The 22,202-nt window shown below is 41.9% G+C and overlaps 1 protein-coding gene across 1 annotated transcript in view; it reads left to right on the top strand.

Annotated features, from left to right (window-relative positions):
* NCKAP1L (NCK associated protein 1 like) overlaps window positions 1-22,202 on the top strand; it is a 50,739-nt gene that overhangs the window by 9,362 nt on the left and 19,175 nt on the right. Inside the window, exons 4-22 of the mRNA XM_017850928.1 lie at window positions 1,581-1,637; window positions 2,112-2,254; window positions 3,357-3,447; window positions 3,536-3,673; window positions 5,799-5,847; window positions 5,945-6,101; window positions 10,134-10,190; window positions 10,790-10,886; window positions 11,427-11,536; window positions 11,700-11,832; window positions 12,244-12,325; window positions 12,507-12,565; window positions 12,778-12,923; window positions 14,244-14,376; window positions 14,680-14,799; window positions 16,935-17,080; window positions 17,366-17,497; window positions 20,062-20,280; window positions 21,788-21,918. Coding sequence (XP_017706417.1) covers window positions 1,581-1,637; window positions 2,112-2,254; window positions 3,357-3,447; window positions 3,536-3,673; window positions 5,799-5,847; window positions 5,945-6,101; window positions 10,134-10,190; window positions 10,790-10,886; window positions 11,427-11,536; window positions 11,700-11,832; window positions 12,244-12,325; window positions 12,507-12,565; window positions 12,778-12,923; window positions 14,244-14,376; window positions 14,680-14,799; window positions 16,935-17,080; window positions 17,366-17,497; window positions 20,062-20,280; window positions 21,788-21,918 — 2,200 coding nt within the window. The remainder of the gene's footprint in view (window positions 1-1,580; window positions 1,638-2,111; window positions 2,255-3,356; window positions 3,448-3,535; window positions 3,674-5,798; window positions 5,848-5,944; window positions 6,102-10,133; window positions 10,191-10,789; window positions 10,887-11,426; window positions 11,537-11,699; window positions 11,833-12,243; window positions 12,326-12,506; window positions 12,566-12,777; window positions 12,924-14,243; window positions 14,377-14,679; window positions 14,800-16,934; window positions 17,081-17,365; window positions 17,498-20,061; window positions 20,281-21,787; window positions 21,919-22,202) is intronic.

Here is a 22,202-nt window from a genome sequence, read left to right as displayed (position 1 = left end):
AGTAATATATGAGAGCTTCAGTTTCTCTATATTCTCATCAGTACTTGCTATTATTAGACTTAAATTTTAGCTATTCCAGTGGGTGTGTCATGGTATCTTATTGTGGTTTAAATTTGTATTTCCCTAATGGCTAATATCATTGAGCATCTTTTCATGTGCTTATTTTATATACATATATTTTTTAGACAGAGTCTCGCTCTGTCACCCAGGCTGGAGTGCAGTGGCATGATCTCAGCTCACTGCAACCTCTACCTCTCAGCTTACTGCAACCTCTGCCTCCCAGGCTCAAACAATTCTCATACCTCAGCCTCTTGAGTGGCTGTGATTACAGGCGTGTGCCACCACACCCAGCTAATTTTTTTTTTTTTTTGTAGTAGAGATGGGGTTTTGTCCTGTTGGCCAGGCTCTCTTGAACTGCTGGTCTCAAGCCTTCCAAAATGCTGGGATTACAGGTGTGAACCACCATACTTGGCTTCATATTTTTTTATGGTGTTAAGTGCCTGTTCAAATCTTTTGGCAACATATTAAAAAATGTGTGTATATATATATATATATTCCTTAATCTATCAATTTTACTTTTTTAGAAATGAAAGTACCAATATTCAGTGGATAAGGCTAGGAACTGGGAACAAAAGAATCAGTGGGAGAAAGGCTGAATGAATTGTGGTATACCATGGGCTATTATGCAGCTATGAAAAAGAATGCATTCGTGCTCTAGGAGATGACTCTGAGGACTTTTGGCAAGTAGGAGTGAATGAGCAAAGCAAACTGACAATCAGGGCATAATATTATCTCAATTTTGTAACACAAATAATGACCAAAAACCTGTCTCTCTCTCACTCTTTTTCCTTTTTTAATCTAATAGTATTATATAAATAGGGAGAACAATAAGAAATTATTATAAGAAAAATAATATCAGGTTGTTAAAGTGGTTTACTTGGGCGTTCTGCAGGATGGAGGGTGGGTGCTGATGTTGGGGGAAAGATGTGTCTGCAATAAAAGTGCATATTAATTTAGGTAAAATTATGTGTGAAAAGGAAAAGAATCCCTGTCATACTAGAATGAGAGTTAAATGAAATATATGCAAATTACTTAGTAAGTACCTCACACATAGTGAACCGTCAGTAAATAGAAACTCATGGAAAATTGGATAGTATTCCCATCTGTTAATGATTAACTCCTGAGAACAGGAGATAGAATCCAGGAACAGATTCACTTTGTGGTTTGTCAATACAAATGGTTTGATTTTTGGCATTTTTGAAACTACCTATTACATAATCTACATTTTGCAACCTTTTTTAATTTGGAGGAATAGGACACAGGGATGATAAGCTCAGGAAGAGCATGTGTAATAAAATAGTTGTGCCTGTGGAAATGTAGGCATTTGGCAGTGTAGCTGATAGGGGCCTGCTGGTGGCTTACTAAGGAGGAACTTCCTCTCTCTTTTTGACAGTGACTTTCTTTTGTTACTTGGTGGCTTTCTAGGACCTCTAAGGAAGAGGTCCCTTTCGCTCAAGTTCTGGTAGTACGTCACCTTCTCTTTGATTTTTATTAATTCTTGTCTTCATTTCCACCCCCAGGATCATGTATATGAACTTCTCAACACCATTGATGCCTGCCAATGCCATTTTGATATCGTAAGATCCTTTGCAATCTCTTCTATCGTAGAGTCAAAGAAAAGGCCAGGTCTAGGTTGGGAGGTCTAGGTCTAGTCGCAGGATGGGGTGGGAAGGGACTGGAAGGATGGCTGTTTTGTTTATTCCTTCTCAGGACTATAATTGTTTTGTAAAAAGTACTGAAGTGAAAATGTATTTACATGTTAAGCAGATCAGCAATGTGATTTAATTAATTAAAAAATTACATAAAAACCTTCTTCACCTTTTCTATGTCCTAAAAGCTACATTATTTCCTGGCCTCCTTGTATCTTTAGCTCACTTTTAGCCCCTGATTTTGTTCCAATTTTCTTATTCTTCTTTTCAATCCTGTCCGTTCCTACTTCTAAATAGATTCACTCAGAATCTGTTGAACACTGTCCAGAGTGGTTGGGGAAAGAAGGAGCTCCAGGCTAATTGGCCATGCTGTCCTTGGGTTCCTATGTATTTTCCTTGTAGAATCTCAACTTTGATTTCACTCGGAGTTACCTGGACTTGATTGTGACTTACACCTCAGTTATTTTACTTCTGTCACGGATTGAAGATCGACGGATACTCATTGGCATGTACAATTGTGCCCATGAGATGCTGCATGGGCATGGGTGAGTAAAGGGGATAATATTGTATAAAGAGTCTCACACATGGTGCTATGGTGTAGAGAGTCCCTCATGCAAAGAAAATTGATGCCATGATTTCTTATATGAGAATCTCTAATCTACATTGACCCAGGCAAAATAAGGTATACTTTTACATATTCAGTTGACTCTGAAACAACGCGGGTTTGAACTACACGGGTCCACTTTATACATAGATTTTTTTCAACCAAACATGGATTGAAAATGTAGTGTTCGTGGGATGTGAAATCCACCTATACAGAGGGCTGATTTTTCAAATGGTGTGGGTTCCGCAGGACTGACTGCGGGACTTCAGTATGCACGGGATATTGGCATACGTGGGAGTCTTAGAACCAATCTCCCTGCCTATACTGAGAGACAACTGTGGTTAACTCTTGAATATCTGCTAGTGGATTATCCAATTTGCATCATCTCTGAACAATTTTTAATCCTGAACTTGCTTCTACTCTGATTTTCAGGTTATTACAAAAGGCAAAGAAAATTATTTTTAGTGTTGGTAGGAATAATACTAATGAGGTAAATCCATTAGAAGTAACTAATGCATGATAATACATTTGAAGCCACATATAAATGGATTGTGAATTGTCTGCAGTTCTGTCCCCTTCCATTAGTGCAAATATAAGTATTTAAGGGCTGAAAACATGAAAACTAGAGGAATCAGTGTGGGTCGTAGCACATTGTTCTATGATGATGTGCGTTCCCATGTGCCTACGTGGATACCTAGACACATGCCTTACCCATTAGCTTTGGATATTTATATATCCTTTTGGGTTGTATAATGATTTGGATCTAGGCATATTACTTGATTTTGAACGAATTAACAGATTTATAGAGTACCTATCATGTGTCCAACCCTATTTTTGGTGCTTATAAGGAAGAAAATTTCATGGACCTGCCCAAAATGAAATGGTTCTATTTAGCCATAGCTTAGTACACCTGAGCTTGGAGGGGGGTATCTTTATATGTAATTTACAGTTTAGTATGTATATCTTTGGAGGTGGTGGGGAGTGCCAGCCTATGCACATATCTTTATCCTACATGCAAACATAAGAGTTGTGCTTTCTTCTAGTGACCCCAGTTTTGCCCGTCTGGGTCAGATGGTCTTGGAGTATGACCACCCTCTGAAGAAGCTGACAGAAGAGTTTGGGCCTCACACAAAGGCAAGTTCCCTGAGAGTGCAGAATTCTTCAGGCGGAAGTACATTGTCCTCATCATTGCCGCTAAGGTTTCATTTGCTTTTCCCCACAGGCTGTGAGTGGAGCCCTCCTCTCTTTGCACTTCCTCTTTGTCCGAAGGAACCAGGGGGCTGAGCAGTGGCGCAGTGCCCAACTTCTCAGCCTCATCAGCAACCCCCCAGCCATGATTAACCCTGCCAATTCAGATACAGTGAGTGCCCTTTTCCTTTTGTTAGTGGAAGCATTCTCTTTGCCAAGGCCATCATCTCTGTAGAGGATACTTCTTTCCGGAAACATCAGGACTCAAAAATGCTTTAGTCTTCTTCTAGGATATGTCTCTAAGTTGAGCACTTCTTGTAGCTAAAAAAATCATGGTTGGTTTGGGACTTTTGTTTGGATCAGGGTTAGTGGTTTAACAAAAGTGATCTATAAGCAGTTAGCCTGCCCATAGAAGGAATTTAGTAAATATTCATAGAATGAATGAATGGATGAAAGAGTCATTAGGCACCTATTAAGCCTGGCAGCAACTTGATTTTAGGAATCAATTAACTTATTTTTATTTTTTTGAGACAGTGTCTTACTCTGTCACACAGGCTGGAGTACACTGGCATGATCACTGCTTACTGCAGCCTCCACCTCCTGGGCTCAAGTGATCCTCCCACTTCAGCCTCCTGAGTAGCTGGGACTACAGGTGTGTGCCACCATGGTTGGCTAATTTTGTTTATTTTTGTTTATTTTATTTAATTTTTATTTTTGAGACAGAGTCTCACTCTGTCACCCAGGCTGGAGTGCGGTAGCACGATCTTGGCTCACTGCAACCTCCCCATCCTGGTTCAAGTGATTCTCCTTGTCTCTGCCTCCCAAGTAGCTCGGACTACAGGCACACACCCCCACACCTGGCTAATTTTTTTTGGTGTGTGTGTCTTTAGTAGAGACAGGGTTTCACCATGTTGGCCAGGCTGATCTTGAACTCCTGACCTCAAGTGATCCGTGTGCCTTGGCCTCCCAAAGTGCTGGGATTACAGGCGTGAGCCACCGCGCCCAGCCTATTTATTTGTTTGTGGAGACGAGGTATCACTATATTGCACAGGCTGGTCTCGAACTCCTGGGCTCAAGTGATCCTCCTGCCTCAGCCTGCCAAAGTGCTGGGATTATGTGTGTGAGCCACTGTGCCTGGCCAGGAATCAATTAATTAATAGATGTTTTTGTCTGATGACTGTGGGCTCAAAGTCCTTCCCTCAAAGAACTTATAGTCTGGTAGGGAATATATGCCATGTAGTCATAAAAATACAACTGATGGTACATAATTAGTGATAAGTGCCAAACGAGTGATTTACACTTTAAGTGGTAAAAGAATCCAAAGGATTAACCATCACAGGGAGAAATCATGAGAAGGTTTTTGAGTCTTGCTTTCCTCATTTTATTGTTATTAAAAATATCTGAACTGTTGAAGATAAGTTATGTTAAACCTTTTGCTTGTTCTGACTTCCAGCCCAAGTTCCTCTTTCTTTTCTCAACTGTATTGTTTTTCCCTCATTCCACTTCCAGTGCCTCATCACCTCCATTATTGGCAGGCTTCCCTGCTGTTGGTTTATCAATGTGCCCTAAACTAGTCTGGTAAAATAGAAGTTAGTTAAAAAAAAATTTTAGAGGCCGGGCGCGGTGGCTCAAGCCTGTAATCCCAGCACCTTGGGAGGCCGAGATGGGCGGATCACGAGGTCAGGAGATGGAGACCATCCTAGCTAACCCGGTGAAACGCCGTCTCTACTAAAAAATACACAACAAAACTAGCTGGGCGAGGTGGCGGGCGCCTGTAGTCCCAGCTACTCGGGAAGCTGAGGCAGGAGAATGGTGTAAACCTGGGAGGCGGAGCTTGCAGTGAGCTGAGATCCAGCCACTGCACTCCAGCCTGGGCGACAGAGTGAGACGTCCTCTCAAAAAAAAAAAAAAAAAAAATTTTAGAGACAGGGTTTTGCTCTGTTGCCTAGGCCGGAGTGCCGTGGTACAATCACAGCTCACTGCAGCCTTGACCTGGGTTCAAGATATCCTCCTATCTCTGCCTCCTGCGTACCTAGGACTACAGGTGCACACCACCATGTCTGGCTAATTTTTCAATTTTTTGTAGAGACAAGGTCACACTGTGTTGCCCAGGCTGGTCTTGAACTCCTGGCCTCAAGCTATCCTCCTGCCCCTGCCTCCCAAAATGTTGAGATTAAAGGCGTTAGCCACCACCCCTGGCCAAAAGTTAGTTTTGATACTCAGATTCTAGCTTGTCCTTTCTCCTTTAGAGGAAGGCCAGGTTAAATAACTGATCATGTTTGCTTCTCTTCTCACAGATGGCCTGTGAGTATCTGTCTGTGGAAGTCATGGAGCGCTGGATCATCAGTAAGTTTAGTGGGATTAGGTGGGAGTGGATGAAGCAGCAAGTTACATGAAGAACAGGTTCTAAAAGTCTTCCTCTGCACTGTTTTCCCACCTACAGTTGGATTTCTTCTTTGTCATGGGTGCCTCAACTCCAACAGCCAGTGCCAGAAGCTGTGGAAGCTGTGTCTGCAGGGCTCCCTGTACATCACCCTCATCCGTGAGGATGTGCTGCAGGTGCACAAAGTCACCGAGGACCTGTTTAGCAGTTTGAAAGGGTGAGAAACATGAGAGCCAAACTGATCTTCCTTGAATAGTTTTTAGTCCCCCCAACATCCTTTTTCAGTCTCCACAAGTGTTCCCAGATACTGGTGGTAATGATTAATTCTAACTGTTGAAGAAACATAGATTAAATACCTACTATTAGCTAAGTGCTTCACTGGGTTTTAGAGATACAATAATGAATAACATAACATGGAGGTTAAGAGCATAGACTCTGAAACCAGATTGCTTGGGTTTGAATTCAGGCTCTACCACTAGTTGTGTGGCCTTGGGCAAGTTGCTCAAATTTCCCATGCCATTACCTCTATTTCCTCATCTATAAAATGTGGATAACAGTAGTACCTCCCTATGGCCTACCTCATAGGGTTGTTATGAAGAATAAAAGAGTTATTATTTGTAAAGCAGGTAGAAAAGTTCCTGGTATATTGTAAGTGCTATGAGCTTGTTAAAGAAAAAAAAAAGACAGTTTCTGCTCTCGAGGAATCTATAAATTGGTAGAAAATAAACAAATTGTTTGATAGAGTAAGAGATTATAATGTGTAAACAAAAGTACTGTGGAAGCATTTAGAAGGGCACTTAAACTGGCCTTTCAGGATCTGGAAAAACCTGGAGACAGGTAGATCTGAAGGGCTAAACAGTTGAAGAGAGAGTGTGTGTGTGTGTGTGTGTGTGTATGTGTGAGTAATTGTGTGTGTGCGCCTGCGTATTGGGTAGAAAGGTAGGAGAGCTGCTTGAGGCAAAGAAAGATATTGTAGGCAGAGAAACTATCAAGATTTTTGAGGCAACAAAGAGCATGGCAAGTTTTGAGAAGTTCATGTAGTTCAGTGCATGGGCAGCTGGGTTCTAAAAATGAAGATGTTGAGAGATGAATTTGGAGAAGTAAATTAGGAGGTTGTATGCTTTGCTATGGAGTTCGAATCCATCCCAAAGAGGATGGGGAGCTATTGAGTGATTTCAGACAGGGGAGTGACATGATCATATCTGCATTTTAGAAAAGATCATTCTGGCTGCATGGAAGAAAAGAAATTACATGGGCAAAACTAGAGGCAGAGATTAAGTAAATTAGGAGGAATTGAGGATGATGTCAATGTTTCTGGCATGGATATCTGGCATTCCTTAAGATAAGAGAGCATGTGATAAAAGCAAGTTTGTAGGGGAAAGATTGTGTGGTTAGTTTTAAACAGGTTGACTTTGAAGTGTTTGTGGGACACTGAAGATAGATGTGTTAGGCCTTCTACTTTATGATTCTGGAACTTGGGAGTGAGGTCTGGATTCAGATAAAGATTGGTGAGTTGGTAATCAAAGCAGGAGAGTAGTTGAGATTACTTAGGAGCACATGTGGAGTGAGAACAGAATGGGATAAACCTCTGTGAACGTTGATATTTAAAGGCCAGAGAAATCAGTGGGAGATAATGAAAAGAAGAGGGAAAAGAGAAGCCAACAAAGAAAATGTTCATTGGATTTGGCTATAAAGATGGTTTTAGTGCCCATCTTGTAAACAACTTGAGTAGTGAAGTTGAAAGCTGGGCTGCAGTGAGTTTAGGAGCAAGTGAGAGATGTGGAATTTAATAAACAACTCTTTCAAAGTTTGACTGTAAAGGGAAGAATAGAGAGAGGTAAAACCAGACGGAGTGGGATTAAGGAAAGGGTCAAAATACCAATTTTTTTTCTGGTTGCAAATAAAACATCCAGAAATGTAAAAAGTGCAAAGTGGAAGTTGGCTACACTATCACCTCCCAGAATAGTTTGACGTTCATCCTCCAGATGTGTGTGTGTGTGTGTATGTGTGTGTGTATAAACACATAAAGGTGGTATGTATTTTCAACCTTATGAAAGTAATTTTTAAAAAGCAGTGGATCCACACTCTACATTATGTTCTATGGTTTGCTTAAAAAAACTTACTATGTTTTGGATATCTTTGAATATCAGTCTATAGAGACTTATTATTTTTAACAGTTGAATACTATTACATTATGTGGTTTTAACATAATTTATTTACCCAATCCTCTATTGATGGATATTTAAACTGTTTCCATTTTAAAAAATCATTATAAACAATGCTATAATGAACATTCTTAGACATATACCTTTGTGAATCTGTGAATATTTTTTCTTTTCTTTTTTTTTTTTTTTTTTTGAAACTTGCCCTTGTTGCCCAGGCTGGAATGCAATGGTGCCATCTCAGTTCACTGTAACCTCCACCTCCCAGGTTCAAGCATTTTTCCTGTTTCAGCCTCCCGAGTAGCTGGGATTACAGGCATGTGCCACCACTGGCTACTTTTTTGTATTTTTAGTAGAGATGGGGTTTTGCCATATTGGCCAGGCTGGTCTCGAACTCCTGATCTCAGGTGATCACCCACCTCGGCCTCCCAAAGTGCTGGGATTACAGGCATGAGCCACCATGCCTGGACTTGAATCTGTGAATATTTCTATAGGGTAAATTCTTAGAAGTGGAATTGCTGAAGTAAAGGGTATGTACATTTCAAATTTTAATAGTTCTTACCAAATTGCCCTCTAATCAGTTATTATCAAGAGCCTATGAGAATACTGATTTCTCACTCTCAACAACTAAGTATTATCATTAAAAACCATTGCCAGAGTTAAGAAAGAGTAAATCTGAGATTAATAATTAGAAGTTACGGGAGGTAGATTTGGGCATCTGCATGAAAAAACTTTCTAATGATTACTGCTTCCAAGGAATGGAAGGGATATTTGAAGGGTGTTCAGTTCTCCATCACTAAGAGCAGCAACTAACTTGTATGATTTATAGTTTAGGGAGTTCTTTGACATAAATGATCTAATTTATCTTCATGAAAATTCAAGAATAAGTATTAATATCTTTTTTTTATAAATGAGAAAATGGAGGCTCAGTCTCAGTGTCACTCAATAAAAGGTGAAATTAGGACACAATTCCAGGTTTTTGGACTCTGAATCTTTTCTCTTTCCACTGTGCTCTGCAGAGATTGAAATAATTATCCAACAGGATTGCTGTGAAGTTGAATGTTGATTTAATTAAGATACTTTCCAACTCCAAACTTCTTTGATTTTATGCTAGTTCAATAAAGTAGTGGTTTGGAGAAAGGAAATGAGAGGTGATGAAGTCCCATTAATGTGGTGGCAATAGTGATACAGGACAAGAGAAAACAAATATAAGGAATATAGAGAGGAAAGAGTCTAAGATCATGCTGGTATTTTGATCATGGGTCACTAGTAGAAAAAAAGAGATGTGGTTAGGAGAATCAAATATTGCAGAAAATTAAAAACAATGAAAAGACCTTCTAATTTGGTGATTCAAAAGTTCACATTGACCTTAGAGAGAGCAGTTGCTTAGTGCTGAAGGCTTTGTGGGATTCAAGGGTCAGTGAGAGGTGAGGAAGTAAAGAGAGTACAGGTATCTCTTTGGAGAAGTTTGGTGGTGTGGGAAAATAAGCAGAGTTCGGTGGATTGTCAGGGTCAAGCAAGGGTCTTCTTAGAATAAGGGAGGCTTTCAACTTATTTGTTGGGAGAAGAGAATAAGCCAGTGGAGAAGGAGAGATTAAAGTATCAAAAAGATAACTGATAAAGTGAAATTCTAAAAGGAAGTTGGTGGGAATGGGACCCAAGGTAGAGATTGAGTAATTACTTTTACTTGAGAGCAGGGCCTGTGTTATATTCATACACTGTTTCCTTTCTTTCCCTCAAACCTGGAAGAGTGCCTTGATTTGAAGGAGTCAAGGCAGGAGCACAGGAAGAGAAGTCTAGCCCCAGCTTTGCCATTAAAGCCCTATGTGACCTTGACAAGTCATTTCCCTTCCCTAGGTATTATTTTCTGTATCTGTAAAATTATGAGGTACAGTTGAATTATCTCTAAGCTGTGAGTCTTTTATTAATAGGCTAGGGTGAGAAGTAGGGTTTGGAAAGATCCCGCCTGTGAGGGCTGCCCATGCTCCCACCAGGTTGTAGGCTGGACTCTCTGAGGGCTGGGAAGGTGAGGCAAGGGCCCTAATGGGCAGTATCATCAACTCCACTGTGCTTGTGTCAATCCTCAGGTATGGCAAGCGAGTGGCAGACATAAAGGAGAGCAAGGAGCATGTAATTGCAAACAGGTAAAGGGTGGTGAATGCACTCTCTGAGAGGGGATGGAATAGGATTCTCTTCTCACTTTTGTTCTCACCTAAGCCATCCTTAGTTTCTGTACAGCTTTATTGCCTCAACCCAAGAACTTGCTGCCCCATACATTCTTTTTTCTTTTCTTTCTTTCTTTTTTTTTTTTTTGAGACGGAGTCTTGCTCTGTTGCCCACATTAGAGTACAATAGCATGATCTCGGCTCACTGCAACCTCCACTTCCTGGGTTCAAGTGATTCTCCTGCCTCAGCCTTCCGAGTAGCTGGGATTACAGGCACCCACCACCACGCCTGGCTAATTTTGTATTTTTAGTAGAGACAGGGTTTCGCCATGTTGGCCAGGCTGGTCTTGAACACCTGACCTCAGGTGATCTGCCCACTTCGGCCTCCCAAAGTGCTGGAATTACAGGCAAGAGCCACTGCTCCCGGCCCTTTTTTCTTTTTAAACCAAGTCTAACTTGAGCATTGAACTTTCCTTCTGCCTGACATCCCTTCCTAAATATAGCTTTCTTCTGTGCGGCCTGTGGAGGGTTTTTAAGGGTGGGAGAGGTGATAGTCATGTTCCCCTTTTCTTCCTTAGTGGCCAGTTTCATTGTCAACGGCGGCAATTTCTGCGGATGGCAGTGAAGGAGCTGGAGACTGTGTTGGCTGATGAACCGGGACTGCTGGGTCCCAAGGCAAGAGGAAGAAATGTTGGGAGGGGGGTGATGGCCAGTGATAAGAGACTGTGTAGCTACATGGCATTCATGAAATTTTGCCTTTCTGAGGCAAAATGTGATTCATTTGTATGTATATATGCTGATTCCCTTTAACCTTCTTGGAGTACCCCAAAACTTTGTGTATCTCTTTTATTGGCACTATACATAGTATGTCATGTAGTATAGCTACTTTTATACTTGTCTTATCCTCTATTTGAGTGTGAACTAATTGGAGACAGAGCTTTTTTTGTTTCAAACCACATAAATGCCCAGTAAATATTTCTGAAACTTAATTTGATAGGGAGAGAAGGGTACTAATTGTGAGCTAGTGTCAACATGTGTACCTGTCTGATTGTGTATTGTATAGTTGAGGTTTTTTGATGAGTCTGAATGTTTATTATTGGACACTGTTGTGGCTACACAATTACATCCACACGTATATTATCATGGTAGTTTTCTCTGTGCTTTGAAATCCATTTCTAAAGTTGAAAATTCTAATAGTCTCTACCCTCTCCATAGGCTCTTTTTGCTTTCATGGCCCTGTCCTTCATTCGTGATGAGGTCACCTGGCTGGTTCGCCACACAGAGAATGTCACCAAGACAAAGACACCTGAGGACTATGCTGACTCGTTAGTACTTGACATGGCTAAGAACCTTGTCCTTAGATGGACTGGGGACAGGGAGGCATCAGATAACCTCAGGAGGTCTCAATTTCTGCCCTGTTATCCCTGTGTTTGTCTCAGTTCATATTTCTAGTCTTATTCATCTCTGTTCTCATCCTCAACTTCATAGGAGCATTGCAGAGCTACTTTTCTTGTTGGAGGAGATTAGGTCTCTGGTCCGAAGACACATCAAAGTGATACAGCAATACCACCTTCAGTACTTGGCAAGATTTGATGCTCTTGTGCTCAGTGACATCATTCAGGTAAACATCATGTTTAATTGATTATACTTTGGAAATTTCAGGATGATCCCTAGTGATTTTCCTATTGAAACCACTCTGGCTGAATCTCATGCTCTGTAAGTTGGGTGTCAAAAAGTCCAATCTGCCCCTTTATATTTGTTAAAAGAAAAGAAAGGACTAATAATCTCAGTAGTCTTTTTTTTTTCCCCACTAAGTGAAACTACATAGAAATAGGAGAGAAAAATAAAGAGAAACTAGGTGTTAGAATGTCAGGGAACCCAGGAAGTTTCCTCCATCTCTTGCTTGGCTTTTCTCTCTGTTTTGGCACTTAGCAATTCTTTCTACCTTCATACACTGATTGAGCCTCATGGTCCTAGTTTCTGTCCTAGGGAACCTATGCCCACCTGACAATAACTGTAGCTCCTCTTTTAGAACTTGTCTGTGTGTCCAGAGGAGGAGTCCATCATCATGTCCTCATTCGTCAGTACCCTCTCCTCTCTGAATCTCAAACAAGGTAACTGGAGGAAGGTGGGGGAGGCAGGACATATGTGAGGATGAACATCTTATATCTGGAAATATTGATTTTTGAGCCAGGAAGTAGGACAAGATATCTTTGAAGAGGATCTACCATTCTATGCAGTTGGATATTGGTGTGCTGTTTACTGTTTCCTTTTATACTTCTGTTTTTCTTGCAGTTGATAATGGAGAGAAATTTGAATTCTCAGGATTGAGGCTGGACTGGTTCCGCCTACAGGTAATGATCTGTTCCTGTGAAAGATTCCCATCCTCAGATTCTTCCTCCCCCACAATCTCTTCTCTTTTTATCTCCTAAATTTGCTTTATGGAGTGAGTCAACTTTGAAAACTGCTAATTGGACAAGACATACTCAGGCCAAACTGTAATTCCAAGGCTGGGCCCTTTTCATTCATCTTATTTTTCTCCACCCTTTCCCAACTCCAACTGCAGGCATATACTAGCGTGGCTAAGGCCCCGCTGCACCTGCATGAGAACCCTGACTTAGCCAAGGTGATGAACCTCATTGTCTTCCACTCCCGAATGCTGGACTCAGTAGAGAAACTGCTGGTGGAAACTTCTGATCTGTCTACTTTCTGGTATGTCTTGGTTCAGAGCTCTCTTTAAAAAGTTTTATTGTTTCCTTTTTTCATTTTTTTCTCCATTATGCCACTTACTTCAAGGAAATTTTTTAAAGGTTTTTTTATTTTATTTTATTTTTTTTGAGACAGGTCTCACTATGTTGCCCAGGCTGGTCTTGAACTCCTGGCCTCAAGCAATCCTCCTCCCTTTACCTCCTGAGTAGCTGGGATTAGAGGCAAGACCCACCAAGCTTGAACTACAGCTCTTTATCAATTCATTTGCTCTCTTGCCTGGCCTCTGTGGAGGACTGTAATTCCCCTAGACAATTGGAAAGTGTCACTTTTTTTGAGATCTCCTTAAGATGCTCAAATTCCACAGCTCACTTGTGTCAGCTTTTTAGGAACTTGAAGTTGATTCCCTTTTGTTCTGTATTCCCTTTTGTTCTTTTGTGGAAAGCCATTTGGATTTTACATAGTCTTCCCTTCTCTGGGGTAGTTAGCCCACATATCTAGTTTCAGTCTCCTCTCTTTGGAAACTTTTCAGTTTTGTTTTTTTTTTTACTCTAGGAACATTGTGATTTAAAAGTCACAGGAAAAACTTTGAGAATTAGTGGACAGGAGTGAAAATAATTGAGAGGCCTAGAGAATAGGGCCTTTGGAGAATGAGCTGAATGAGTTTGTCTTCCTTAGATAGCACTTGACCTTTTTAGGCGATCACCGTTGTGCATAATTCCACCCTTTGAAGGATTAAACAAACAAGTGGAAACACCACGTGTTGCCTCTGCCTTCTGTAAGCAATGAGGTCGGGGAAGATATAATACCTGTATGTGAAAAGGACATCAACATAATACTTACAAATGTAAGAAAGTGTAAAAGAGTACATGAAGTTGAGAGGACATGGGTTGAGGAAAGATCAGTCTCATGGGATTAATTTGAGAAGATTTTCTGGAGCCTGAGTGTTAAATTTTGGGAGGAATGTGAATTAACACTACTAAAGGACTTCCAAATTAGGGGGAATGGCCCAAATCATGCCAAAGTTCTAAGGGAGGAATAGCAAATTTTGTGCAAGGAAAGGGAAGAAGATTATCGTTAAACTTGCCTGGGGTCCTTTATAAAATTCTGGAAGGATTAAGTTTCTTGGGCTCCCTTCTATCTTAAGGGTAGGGAAATTAAGGAGGGAGTGGTAGATATCGGTAAATGTTTTTTGAAAGAATGAACATTCTCTCCGCCTCAAAGGGACTAGCTCTTAAACTCTATTTTTCTTTTCTTTTACTTTTTACTCACCACTTTAATAACAAGGACTAAACCCTGATTTAAAGTCTTCCCGTTTCTCTGCAGCTTTCATCTCCGTATCTTTGAGAAGATGTTTGCCATGGCCTTGGAGGAACCTACCATGCTGCGTTATGCCATTGCTTTCCCCCTGATTTGTGCTCACTTTGTCCACTGCACTCATGAGATGTGCCCAGAGGAGGTAGGTATCCTGAACTCCAGACCCTGTCCTCTTTCTAGTCACATCTCATCCTTATCACTGAAAACACAGTTCCAAGGATTGATTTTGGTCCCAGAAATGGTATAAACATAGATGTATGATAAAAGTCCCTAAATATCCCAGCTTGATGTAGAATGTATCCTGTCTCTGGGCCTCAGTTTCTTCTACTGTAGGAATGGGTAAGAATCTTCTGTAAAATTCAGGCAAGGGATGAGAGCAGTATTGTGAGGAAGAAGTGGCCATCCTGGTGAATACAGTCTCTTCTTTGGTCCCTCTTTCCCATAGTACCCCCACCTGAAGAACCATGGTCTTCACCACTGCAACTCCTTCCTGGAAGAGTTGGCTAAGCAGACCAGCAATTGCGTCCTGGAGATCTGTGCTGAGCAGCGAAACCTGAGCGAGCAGGTAGGCTCAGCCTTCTCTGTTTCACTCTCCCCTCTGCCGGCCCTCAGTGCCTTCTCCTCTATCTAACTTTGTTTCCCTCTCAGATGCCAAGCTCAGTAACTCTTTCTCTCAAGTACGGCTAGGGCCCTTCTGTACTTGAGTTTATGGCAGAATTCTTTTCTTAGTGTAGTCCCTTCAGTCTTTCCTCCCTTAGGACTGGATAGAGGTGTCTAAAAATACTCTTATTTGAACAGCTGTACTCCAACGAAATCTGTGCTCTCACTTGAAGAGTTCTGAGAGATGAGTTAACTTTCTAATTTACTTCCCCTCCTCTCTTTGCCCTGAGTACACATACTAAGGAAAGTGGCCCCCAGGTCACCTGTCTTGTCTCATCTTTCTGTCTATCTGCATCCTAATCTGTGGCTAGCTGGACATTTTGAGGCACCTCTTCTGTGTTTATCCTCAAGGCTGCTTTCTTGCCTTTTTCTTCTTATTTTTCCCCTCTCCTCCCTTGACTGACTCTTAGCACCTCGTCATAATTAGTTCAACCTAAATTTCAGAAAATTTGAAAATGAGAAACTTGTTTTGCTGTTACCCTGGAGTCTTTTGGGTTTTCCAGACTACCCACCTTTCCTGGGTTTGAGTCAGGCTTGGTAAAGGGTAGTGTGTGTGTGTATACAGATGCACAGTTACATTATTACTTAATCTTTTTATTTTTCATATGAAAATTACATACAATGGGGATAAAAATACTTTCTTCATGGAAGTGTCATAAGGATTAAATAGAGTACATTTAATATTTGATATACAGCACTCAATAAATGTTACCTGTTATATTAGTTGGAACTTACTGAGCACAAAGCCCTGTGCTGGGTTTTTGGGTGGGGACCCCAGAAGGAAGGTACACAATTCCTGCCCTTGGGAAATGTCCCAGTTTAAGAGAAAAGGGAGTATAAATACATGCTCGAAAGAAATTTAAATAATTAATGCAAGAAGATATGCAAATGAGTACAATTGCAGGTATATTCATCACTCAATATGCTTAATCTCAGCCAGAAGGCTGAGAGAGCCAAGAAGAGATCATCAGTCAATATGAATAACTGCTACATGCAAGAACACTGGTAAAAAGATTTGCTCAGTGCTGTCTCAGGGATGACTAAAACATGACATGAGTAATGTTCACACATACCAGAACTTTTGCAACCAGATGAGTATAGGCTTTCTAAAGTTAACATTCTGAGTAAATAATTAGTGGCATTGCCATTACCAGTGGAATTACATATTTTGGAACTGCTTTCAGAATCTACTACAGACAGATAATCTTTTGCATAATCTCAGGGTTGACACATCTTTTTCCATCAAGGTGGACTTGATTTTTTTGAAACAGCCAAGAGTTTGGATTTAAAAAAAGAAGGCGTGACTATAAAGTAACAAAACTGGGTTCCTCGTGTGGCTGTTGTGCTGCTCTCAGAGTGATTTCAGCTGAGGAGCTTCCAGACATGCCCTGCTCATGCTCAGCAGCTCTGGAATAAATGGAGAGAATTCCAGTCACTTTGAAGGAGATGCCTGAGTGGGATGTCTGAGTGAAGACAAGAGATGCCGGGTTGATGTTTAAGCTAATTAGCAAGAAATATGATATTTTGTAAAAAGTGGAAAGACAATGCTGGCCACATTGTGAACTCCAAATCTTTGGAGGGCTGTGGTGGTGTGGGTAATTGTCTCATGAGATAGAATAGGAAGGGATGTAGCACGTGAGATGATTGTTCCATCTAGTAAAAAATAACTGTTTTCCTATGTTGGAAGACCCTGCAAAGCATAATTGAGTGGGACTTTTAGATCTTGTTCTTTATACTTGAGTTTTTCCATTAAGAAAGGCTCTCTCAGGATGTGGGCATGGGAGTGAGGCTCTGATCCCTGAAAGACACTGCTATCTTGAGACCTAGAGCCTGTACACGCAGAGATATTTATGAAAACTGAAAGAGGTGAGCCCATTCTGAATAGGCCCCCATTAAAGGAAGAGATGCGTGGAAGGAAAGAGAGAGGAAGGCAGAAAAATAAAATAACAGACAACAATGGACAACAACTTTTTTGTAACTGTCAGATGCCGTTTTAGCAACAAATCTCCTTTCTCCATGTACCTGTGTTTGTTTCTGAAGCTCCTACCTAAGCACTGTGCTACTACAATCAGCAAAGCCAAGAACAAGAAAACCGTGAAACAGAGGCAGACTCCCAGGAAAGGAGAGCCTGAGAGGGACAAGCCAGGAGCTGAGAGTCACCGAAAGAACCGCAGCATTGTCACCAAGTGAGGACCTGGGCCCTAGACGGCCAGCTGGGTACTGCATCAAAGAAGGCAGGAAAGGAAAGAGGGAAGGTGACACAGAAAAAAAAAGAGCGCAAGTCGTGGTGGGGAATGAGGGGACAGAAAAGCACTTCAATGTGAATTTCCTCCTTTGCCTTTGAGGTCTACATCAATGTGTACTCTTTTAGGCTGAGTATCCCTAGAAACTGGGTCATGAGCCCAACACGTCCTTCCTAGACATTAGCAGACAGTGCCAGACCTGTAATCCAGGCTCATTTTACTTTCTAGCATGGACAAGCTACACCTAAACTTGACAGAATTGGCACTGACAATGAATCATGTATACAGTTTCTCTGTGTTTGAACATACTATCTTCCCTTCTGAGTACCTCAGCAGCCACCTGGAGGCCAGACTCAACAGGTATCACTCTTTCCTTGCCCTCTGTTTGGACGGTAGTCCTCATACTGTGCCATCTACCTCTATGTGTATGTGGGGGTCCTCAAAGTTGGGTCCCGTTACATTCATCCTGGTGGTCATGCTACACGGTGGAGATTCTGATGCGGTCAGTCTAGCATAGGTTCCAAGCATCTCTATTAAAAGCAAACAAAAGGAACCCCAAACCTCTATAGGTGGTTTTGATGAACACCCAAAATTGAAACCACTGGTTTAGTAGAACGAGCAAGGCCTTTGCAGTGAGCAGACCTGTGTTGACAACCTGGTCATTAGCTAAGACATGGGAGCAGATCATCCAGCTTATTTGAGCCAGTTTCCTTCCTTGTAAAGTAAGGATAGTGGTATTTACCTTACTTATGGATAATTGAGAATTACCCATAATTGAGATTTGCAAAGTTCCTGACATATGTTAGGCTTTAATAAAATACATCCCTTGCCTCCACTTTGACCCTCGCTCCATTGCCCCGGAAAGTAAGAGGCACGCCCCTTACACTGGAATTGGGCACTACAGTCTGCAAGTAGGCGAATGGGAGGAAGAATTATTATGAATAAGCCTCAACCCATCTGTGTTTTGTTTTGGAGTATGTAGCTTATTCATTCATTCAACAAATATTTATTGAACACCTGCTGTGTGTCAGCAGTATTCTAAAAGCTGTTTATACAGCAATATATGAAACAAATCAAAACCTCTGCCTCCATGCTTACTTCTAGTGGGGAAGATAGATAAACAAAATAAGAAAGCGGAATACATAGTAGATTAGGTAGTGATAAGGGCCAAGCAGAAAAATAAAGCAGGAAAGGGAGATAGGAAGTATGTGTTCCTGTGGTGGTGGTGGTGGTGGTGGTGGTGGTGGCAGAAGTGGGTGTTGCAGTTTTAGATGGAGTGGCCAGGAAAGGCCTCCTTGAGAAAGTAACATTTGAGTAAACCTGTGAGGACACTGAGAAAGCCAGGCATGTGACTACTGGGGAAAGAGCATTCTAGGTAGAGGAAACGGCAAGTGCGAAGGCTCTGAGGTTTGAACATGCCTTCTAGGTTCAGTGGACATGGAGGAAGACAGTGTGTCTGCAGCACTATGAGCCTGGGAGAGACTGGTAGGATGTGAGGTGAGGGAGGTCAGAAAAGTCGCAGATTGTATATGCACTTACATGTCATTGTAAGGACTTCAGCTTTCATTCTGAGTGAGATGGGAGATGGGGAGCCTTGGCAGGTTTTGTGCAAAGCTGTAATCATTAGACTTGACTCAGTATTTTACTCTGGCTGCATTAGTGGGGGCAAGGACAGAAGCAGGGAAACCAGTTATGAGTCTATGTTTTGATTGTCAGAGAAGCAAATTTATTTTTCAATTAGGTTTTTGCTTGGGTGAAGTTAAATTAGTTTGTTTTCATTACATACACATTAACTATAAGGAAGAAAGTGTCTCAGTTGCATACACAATGTCAGGAAGATGACAGTTTGATAATGGCCCATGTGCAAGCCTTCAGATGCTGGTGGTGGTTTCCATGCCCTGGAGCAGCATGAGTGTGATATTCAAGTTTTACCAGATAATCTCTGATACTTGCTTCACTGACATCATTGTTCTCAATGCCCTAAGGTTGGCCTAGAGGTTTGGCCTCAGTGTTAACCCTAAATTAGATTAGCCTTGCCCTTAGTCTGTCCCTTCTGTATTATTTTTCCCTCAAGTGGTACTTGAGAGTCTTTTCCCTTTCATTTGTGGAACAGACCAGTCCCCCTTTCCCATCATCTCCCCTGCCATAAGCATTTTGCCAAAAAACACCAAACAAACAAAAAACTACCTCTTTCCTCTGTGGTTTACATTTTAACAAGGAAAAAGTCCTTAGTCAGAGGACTAACTCTAATTGTGAAATCTCAGATACCTGGGGAAGGTATTTTGAAAGGAGTTGGGGGTCCAGTGGTAAGGGGTCTTGCTGGTGTGCCCCTACAATAATATAGTGTGGATAGTTATTCTACCCTCTCTAATGTTGCCTATAGCTGCATGCCAGCCACGCATGATCTTTATTCAGCCCTGGCATGTCATGGCTACTCGGGATTATAATATACTTCCAAGGATTTCTAAGCATGGTTTTCTATTTCTGACAGTGATTAGAACTAATTCTTTTCAAGGAGAGAAGATAAATACTGGCACTGAGAATGCAGAGGGTGTGAACTCTCAGGTAGAGTTAGATGGAATTAGAGGGCCCAGGTCTTTTACTACCTGAACTATTTCTCCAGAGGAGGAAGAAAAGCATAGTAATTATGGATCAAATATTACTGGAATCAAGTCCCAGCTCGGCCACTGCCAGCTGTGTAGTCTTCAGCAATGATTTATTATCTCTGTGTCTCAGTTTCGTCATCTATAAAAATGAGGATAATAACTGTCCCTAGCTCATTAGGTTGCTATGAGGTTTAAATGAGATAATATGTGTAGTAAAATCCTAGCACAGCACCTGGAAGACAATATACACTTAACAATTGTTATTGTATTTATCATTACGATTCTAATTCTAATTTTTTTTTTTTTTAAATCATCTAGAGCCATTGTGTGGCTGGCTGGTTACAATGCCACAACCCAGGAGATCGTACGGCCTTCTGAGCTGTTGGCAGGAGTCAAAGCATACGTTGGTTTCATACAGTCACTGGCCCAGTTTTTGGGTGCAGATGCTTCCAGAGTCATCCGCAACGCCCTCCTGCAGCAGACACAACCACTGGATTCCTGCGGGGAGCAGACAATCACCACTCTCTACACAAACTGGTCAATATTGCTTAGGCTTTCCCCCCGCCTTACTTTGTGTTGGCACTTTTTCCTTTACACAGTAGGACCTCAGGGCCTGAGCATTTTAGCTCCCAGGGTCATAGACCCCCAAATGGAGGGTTGCTTCTCCTTGAGGAATGGAGCAATAGCTTGAGACAACTTGCGACAAGCCCAGATCCCCTTCTGTCCACCACGAAGTTTCCTTCTCACCTTCACTGGAACATCCTTCGGCGTACCCTGAAGTTATTTGACCTTTTTTCTCTAATATCCAGTTCTTAACCTTTCTTTTTTGGATTCTTACTGTTTCAGTTTCAAGTGATCTCTCTTCCTCTTTCCAAAGTTCTCTTATTTCTCTTTTTGCCCTCACTTCTCCTTCTGAAAATCATCTGCCTACTACCATCTCTCTGGAACGTCTCCTCGTCCCCAGATGTGACTATTGTTCTCACTAGAGAAGCGGGCCTCCTCCCAGCAACTGGAGAAGGTGGGAATCAGCATGTTTCCTTTGACATGTTAAGGAAAGGAGCTGGATTCCTACCTCCCCAAGCCACTGGGTGGCGCTCTTAACCCAAAATCAGCTCAGTAGGGGACAGGCTGCAAAGAAGAACCCCCCAGAACAAGGGGACGCAAGTTTGCAAATGCGAATGCCAACTGGGGCCAGGCAGGAAAGGTAAACGGATGTGCCACGTGGGCCAGGCAGTGACTTTGAGGAGTTGGAGAGGGAATAACCTCTCTAAAGGGAACGGCCACCACTTAGCTCCACCTGATTGCTGCCCTGCTAAATCCCTATTTTTTACGTAAAAATCTGTTTCAAAATTTTGACAAAAATTTTTCCATAGGTACCAGAGAAGGTGATTCAACCCCTCTTTCCCTGTCAACTGTTTTCAGCATAAATTCAAAGGAAAAAAAAAAAGTTTGACTGGGTTTGGCCCACTGGCGGTTAGCTTGTGATGTCTGTTAAATACAGACCCACAGCAAGTGCCTGGAAGAGGTGGGTTGGTCAAGCCCTCCTCTACCCACATTGGCTGTAGCCCAGCTCCTTTAAGTTTGCCTAGAGGTCAGGAGGAACTATTTGGAGACTGATGACCTGTGCTCACAGGGTACCTCTTTGCCCAGGAGGTTTGAGAGTATATTTCAAAGGAGTCTAATTAAGCAGTGACTTTTTTTCTTGCCAGGTTGAGCCTGTCTCACCTGACAGAGGGTAAGGGTGAGGGGAATACGGCTGTTGGAAAGAGCAGTGGTTGAGGGAGGGGAGCGCATGCTATTGTGTTTGACAGTATAGCAAAATACCCTCTAGGTTAGAGGTGAAGTGGAATTCCAGTACTGCCAGTTGTTTTTGATCCAACAGCTTGGGGTGTTAATTAGAACACTGTACTGTCATCTTTGAGTTTCTTCTCCCTACCCCAGTCTTTTGCAGAGTTTTCTTTCTGCGCTCAGTGGTAGTAGTAGGGAGTGGTGGTAGGGAGAGGGGATTGGACCCTAATCTGTGCTTTCTTGGCCAACCCTGTAGGTACCTGGAAAGTCTGCTTAGACAGGCAAGCAGTGGGACCATCATCTTCTCCCCGGCCATGCAGGCCTTCATCAGCCTGCCCAGAGAAGGGGAGCAGAACTTCAGTGCAGAGGAGTTCTCTGACATCTCTGGTGAGCCCAGGGCTTGGTCTTCTTTTCAAGGAGCTGAGCCCTTCCTTCAATGCACAGAGAATAAAAGATTAGGACATGTATTTAGGTTGATGCAAAAGTAACTGTGTTTTTTGCAGTGAAAAGTAATTGCAAAAATTACTTTTGCACCAACCTAATAGTAAAGGGTAAGGGATAAAGTGTAAGGAGGACATTCTCCTGTTCGGAATTATTAAACAGTGGTCTGCTGTCATGGCATGTTCTTCTTCTTCTTCTTCTTCTTCTTCTTTTTTTTTTGAGACGGAGTC

The sequence above is a fragment of the Rhinopithecus bieti genome, unplaced genomic scaffold (assembly GCF_001698545.2).
Source record: "Rhinopithecus bieti isolate Rb0 unplaced genomic scaffold, ASM169854v2 scaffold_33474, whole genome shotgun sequence".
Lineage (NCBI taxonomy): Eukaryota > Metazoa > Chordata > Mammalia > Primates > Cercopithecidae > Rhinopithecus > Rhinopithecus bieti.
The sequence above is the reverse complement of the archived record's forward strand: the minus strand, read 5'-3'. Positions and strand labels throughout refer to the sequence as shown.